This window comes from Ostrinia furnacalis, unplaced genomic scaffold, assembly GCF_004193835.3.
Source record: "Ostrinia furnacalis isolate ACB-3 unplaced genomic scaffold, ASM419383v2 OfSCF4034, whole genome shotgun sequence".
Classification (NCBI taxonomy): domain Eukaryota; kingdom Metazoa; phylum Arthropoda; class Insecta; order Lepidoptera; family Crambidae; genus Ostrinia; species Ostrinia furnacalis.
The window spans coordinates 1-5352 of record NW_021134273.1 but is presented as its reverse complement, the minus strand read 5'-3'; the positions used below and the strand labels follow the sequence as shown (position 1 = coordinate 5352).

The 5352-nt window shown below is 38.5% G+C and overlaps 1 protein-coding gene across 1 annotated transcript; it reads right to left on the bottom strand.

Moving 5' to 3' along the window:
* Positions 1–3994: 3994 nt before the first annotated feature.
* LOC114358582 (fructose-bisphosphate aldolase 2-like) lies at positions 3995–5104 on the bottom strand (the record flags this gene model as incomplete). The annotated part of the gene is made up of 2 exons (XM_028312580.1): positions 3995–4270; positions 4905–5104. Coding segments are annotated over 2 exons (293 nt in total), but the record flags the coding sequence as incomplete, so codon positions are not given.
* Between the last annotated feature and the right edge of the window lie 248 nt (positions 5105–5352).

Genomic DNA, 5352 nt, shown 5'->3' with positions numbered 1-5352 from the left:
GTCAATGTCACCCTTCCCGTGTCGCATACCTCAGACACTGGCTGATTTAAGCGCTAGTTGTATAGACTCTATAGAGACGATGATTTTTTGAAATAACTTCAGATTCTATTAATTTAATTCATGCAATATTAATAATAATATGTACATGCTTACAAGATCGTAACACGTAATACTTACATAGACGAGTCATCATCATCATTTTTAGCCATAGGACGTCCACTGCTGAACATAGGCCTCCCAATGATAGAACATAGACGAGTATCACTGAGATACTATGTAATGTTGTTTGATTATGTATAACAATATTGTTGGCCATTTTAAAACCATTTTATAATAACTAGGTACCTACTTTGTAGAAACATAAAAGTGTGCCAAATAAACCTTCCAACAAAGCTCGCAGCTTGCAGCTGTAACAGAATGCTATTGTACTATTATGTAGTTATTGCATTACAGTGCAAACTAGGAGTTTTATGGACCAGTAGTGATGTGTGTTATTTTATCGATAAGAGAGAAAATTCAAGTTTTGGCAGAAGCTCGTTCACCCACTGGTAACATAAAGTACAGACGACGCGCGGCACGCAAACGTGTAATCACTGCGGGTTCTTGTGCAGTTGTAATAGGGGCGAGTTTGCAACAAAAATGGTTAGCCTGATGTGCTGTCGTGTGTACCTAGACTGATATTCTCATGACTTGTTATTGCATTTATATTACTTAGGTTATTAGGTAGGCTAGGTACCTACACATACATCGTTACTGCATGTTAGTGACTAAGGTTCATAATACGTATAGCTTCTTTTTAGTACTGTAATTATTGCCCAGAAGCAATGATAAGAGCTGGTATAAACAAAAAGACGTACATTTGGACGAACACCTTCCTTAAAATTTTCAGAGGACTGGTCTCTCATTTTAAACGCATCCCACAGCCTTCACGAGATCTTCGATACATCGAATGGAAGGATTAATCTCCAGATTATTCGAATTTATAGTACCTATTTTAGAATCAATAAAAACTGATCAGTTCTTGGAATCATCATGCATGATGTTATCGATATTTGAAACTGAGAACGACGAACCTCCAACGGTAGGTAGGTAATGACTACTGCTTGAAGTTTCAGCTATGTCGCTGCAGTCGTGATCACAAGTAGACTAACCAAGAAGAAGTATCGATATATCGAGTCCTATACCAGCACTACAGTGGAAGAGCGGTGGAAGCCAAGAAATAAATGTTCATGTTTCCCACACGAGCTGTAAGCCTGTCGCTACAGTCTTGGCCACAGACTGATCAAGAATACATATCGATATATCGAGTCCTATACCATCACTACAGCGGAAGAGCGGTGGAAGCCAAGAAATAAATGTTGATGTTTCCCACACGACCTGTAACCGTACCGCAAAATAAACATGAACTGCAAATGGTTGTTTGTAGAACGGAAACGATCTTCCCTTCAAAGATTCTCCTCAAAGCGTTCAAAGGCTTGTGAACACCTTTTGCCGTCAAAAGGGTACTAGCGTGAGCTATTTTAGGATGGTCAACTAGACTGTTATTTCTGCACTTGGGATACAAAATTGCATGCCCCTGGAGCAGAATACTTCGGGAATGCAAAAGTTTTTTGCGCTGATTCTTCTCAGAAATGGCTAAAATGAGTATGTATTAGGTTATTGTCTGGTAATTGTCCTGCAGTATATTATTGTAGGTCAAAGCAAACTTTCACAATGTACGAGTACACCACGCCGCTCATTCTATACATACAGTTTTAATAAAAATAGATGCCATTTTTCAACAAAAATGTCTGAGGTGTGGTTGACTATTATATACCAAGGAACAGATTAATAAGGTACTCGTTTTCACCTCAATCCTTAATTTTTAAGAGACCCCTATGGTAACAGGAATTCATAAGGGGTCACTTAAAAAGGGATTGAAGGTGAAAACGGGCATAACAAAATATCGACTCCGTCATCCGTACTTAAAAATGTAGAATTTTTACAGGACTTTCCCCCCGTAGCATGGGCACCCTATCCGAACCGAGCTTGCGGTTGTCCCCTCGTAATTAATCGTGTGGTCCCCTGATTTAGAGACCACACTACGCTGGACAGGCCCTACAACACATTCCAGACAGTTTTCATTTAACATTGTGTGGCCACCATTTTATGTGCACTTGCTTTACGTACCAGTAACTTTTTTGCTGTACAACTACGGGTAGAAGATTTTAGTGGTCAGTAAAAGGTGGATGCTTTCTTTTGTGTTTATATGTATGCGGAATTACGGACTCCTATTAGATTAAAATTACATAATTTTATCATAGAACAAAGCGCCGCGTCTGTTCTCAAAAACTACTAAACGAATTTTCATGTGGTTATTTTATCATAGAACAAAGCGCCGCGTCTGTTCTCAAAAACTACTAAACGAATTTTCATGTGGTTATAACCAGTAGATAGAGTGACTCCTGAAAAAAGTTAAGGTAATTTAATTTTTCAAGAAAAAACATAGGATAGTTTTTATCCCGGATTTCGGGGAACGTGTGCTATGAAGTATTTCTGTGAGATTTAACTCGTAATCACCAGAAATCGAACCCGAGACCTCTTGGGTAGGAACTCCTTTCGTCTATATGGTCATTATACTAACACGTTCCACCCCTTATTATTAAAAATAATAGTCAGATTTCGCGAAAAAGAAGTGCGAATAATAAGAATTCCCAAAATTAATGAACCTAGAGGTGATTAATGCAGTTAGCTTATGAATCTTAATTATTCCTCTGAAATATCACCCTCGTCAGAGAGCAGATTTAATTAATGGCTGCGTATTTATTATTAAAGAGTAGCTTTTAATTAAATAATGTTCAAAGATAATGTAATATTACGTGATATAACATTTTTGGTGCGATTTCCTGTAGGTACTTATTCATTTCATCACAGTCCTTTTTAGTTGGCAATAAGTACACTAAGAATCGACTGCTTATGCTATGAATGGAAATATGCTAAAGTTTCTTTCAACTATTACTAGTGGGTCTCTTCAATTATTACTAATTTTGTTGTTTTCATCATCATCATCCTTTCAGCATAGGACGTCCACTGCTTCCATGATTTCCATGTTGATTTATTGGTAGCGGCCTGTGTTCAGCGCCTTCCTGCTACCTTTATGATGTCGTCGGTCTTCCTTGTTGGTGGACGTCCCACGCTGCGTTTTCCGGTACGCGTCCTCCACTCCAGAACCTTGCTGCCCGTCAGTTCTGCGTACTACATGTGCCCTACCCATTTCCGTTGGGCTATGTCAGCGACTTTAGTTCGTTTACGGACTTTCTTTTGTTGTTTTACATCATTATAGATTATTCTTGTTCTTCTTAAAATCTTATTTTGTCAGTTTTTTGAGGCGTACCTAATCAGTACACTACAGAATACCTCTATATTATGGCCCTGCATTAAAGGTTTCCTAATGTAATGTAAGATATTATGACCAATACCTACTTACCTACATAAGTATGCATTATGCAAGTCGCAGGCCAAGTTTCGTAGCAGCCGAAGTTGCGGATAAAGTCGGTCTAGATCTAGACACGCTCCAGTTAGCACCCAGGCAAAGTTCTGCTTGGTGCTTGAACTTTGGCTGTATATCATTTGTAATCTAGCATAAAAGCTGCTTGTTGGAAATTAATAATTCTGGAAGAAATGTTAAATGACTTCAGAAAAGTAAGGCTGGGTTGGACCATCCTACTTTAACTTTAACAAACGTCAAAATCTGTCAACTTCATACAAAAACACCGGTTATGATTATAGTCACGGTTAAAATAAGGTGGTGCAACTCAGCCTAAGATTTTCATACAAAAATTGCCTCCATAAATCATGTTTTCATTAATCTTAAACTTAGGGTGACACTGCTAAATGGACTGACGATCTCAAGAAAAGAGGTGTAAAATGAAAAAAGAAGGAGATCGTCTTCTAGGTATGTATTTTCTTGGGGATGGCTTACCTATGTGAAAAGTGGAAATGTACCTGCATACTGACAAAGAGTTAAAACTTGAAGTTAGGCTGGCATTATAACGATAATTCCACTTCCATAAAGCCACTGTGGGTACAATTTTTGTCACTACACTACTATAAGTTGACTTTATTTTATAACAAATAAATCAAAGTTGTTAAAAATATTGATTTTTATTTACAATTGACCTTTTACATTGCTCTATCATTAATAAGTGTGGTTCGCGCTAAAGTTGAACTTGGCCCCTGCAGCTGATGTCAGTGAACCATCGTACCTTCCCAAAGATGCCAGACCGTTAGCCTGTAACATAAACAAACATTTCCATACTTCATCCATTTATTATGAAGCCAGGATATGAGACTCTTCCCACCTTTCGTTCCCACTTCTGCAACTCCTGAAGAACCACTCCTGAATAAATTAGACTCCAACCAGTGAAGGGCAATTTTTTCCCATGGAAAAATCTGGCTGTCATGAAACTCGCTAAGAATTAAATCAGCGAAGAATATAAGAACAGTTCGAAGTATAACAGTGACTTTTTACATATTTGGAAAGCCCAGGTATTTGAGAAACACCTGATGCTAAGATTAGATGTGGTCTAGGGTGATATAGTGAATAGGCTTTTGAACATACCTGTCCAATAAGTGCCTATTCACTCTTGTCTTAAAGAGACCCAGCTAAGTCTTGTGTCAGATTCAGCAGGCAACGAGTTTCAGTCCATAACTGTTTATATCATATTTACAAAAGCTCGAAACAGTATAGTTCTTGCAACTCACGAAGGTTGTCTGTGTACCTGTGTGCATGTGCACATAACGATAGTGTAATGTTTAACAAAACTTGAAAAACGAACAGTAACGATGGCTCGTTGTGTTGGCCCACACATGTAAAGCTCACTCGCCTTTGTAAATTGCAACAACTATATTATAAGGTTAATTACCTTGGCCCTTTTCAACAATTCTGCTTGCGCCTTCTTCACATTGGCATCTTTGCCAGCCCAGGTCTTCCAGACGGAAGCTTGGAGAGCTCGCCCGTAACTGAAGGTCAGAGTCCAGGGTTTCTTCATCTGGACCTTGTTGATGGCGTTCAGGTTCAGGGTCGCTTCTTCTTCAGACTGGCCACCGGAGAGGAACGTAATGCCTGGTGGTAGAGTCGATGATTACTAAATGATTTCATAGATGATGCCGTCTCACTATCAATAAGACTTTGCCTTTTTCTATGTATATGTATTTAAACTGAAGGTCTTGGGTACATCATTATTGTCTGATAGACACTGCCCGATTCCAAATTGCTTGTACAAACCAAACTTGTAACTAGCAACTGTTGATTTTTACCATAAGAGAACCTCAAACATTCTGATGGATGGTTTCCAAATCTTTGACTATACC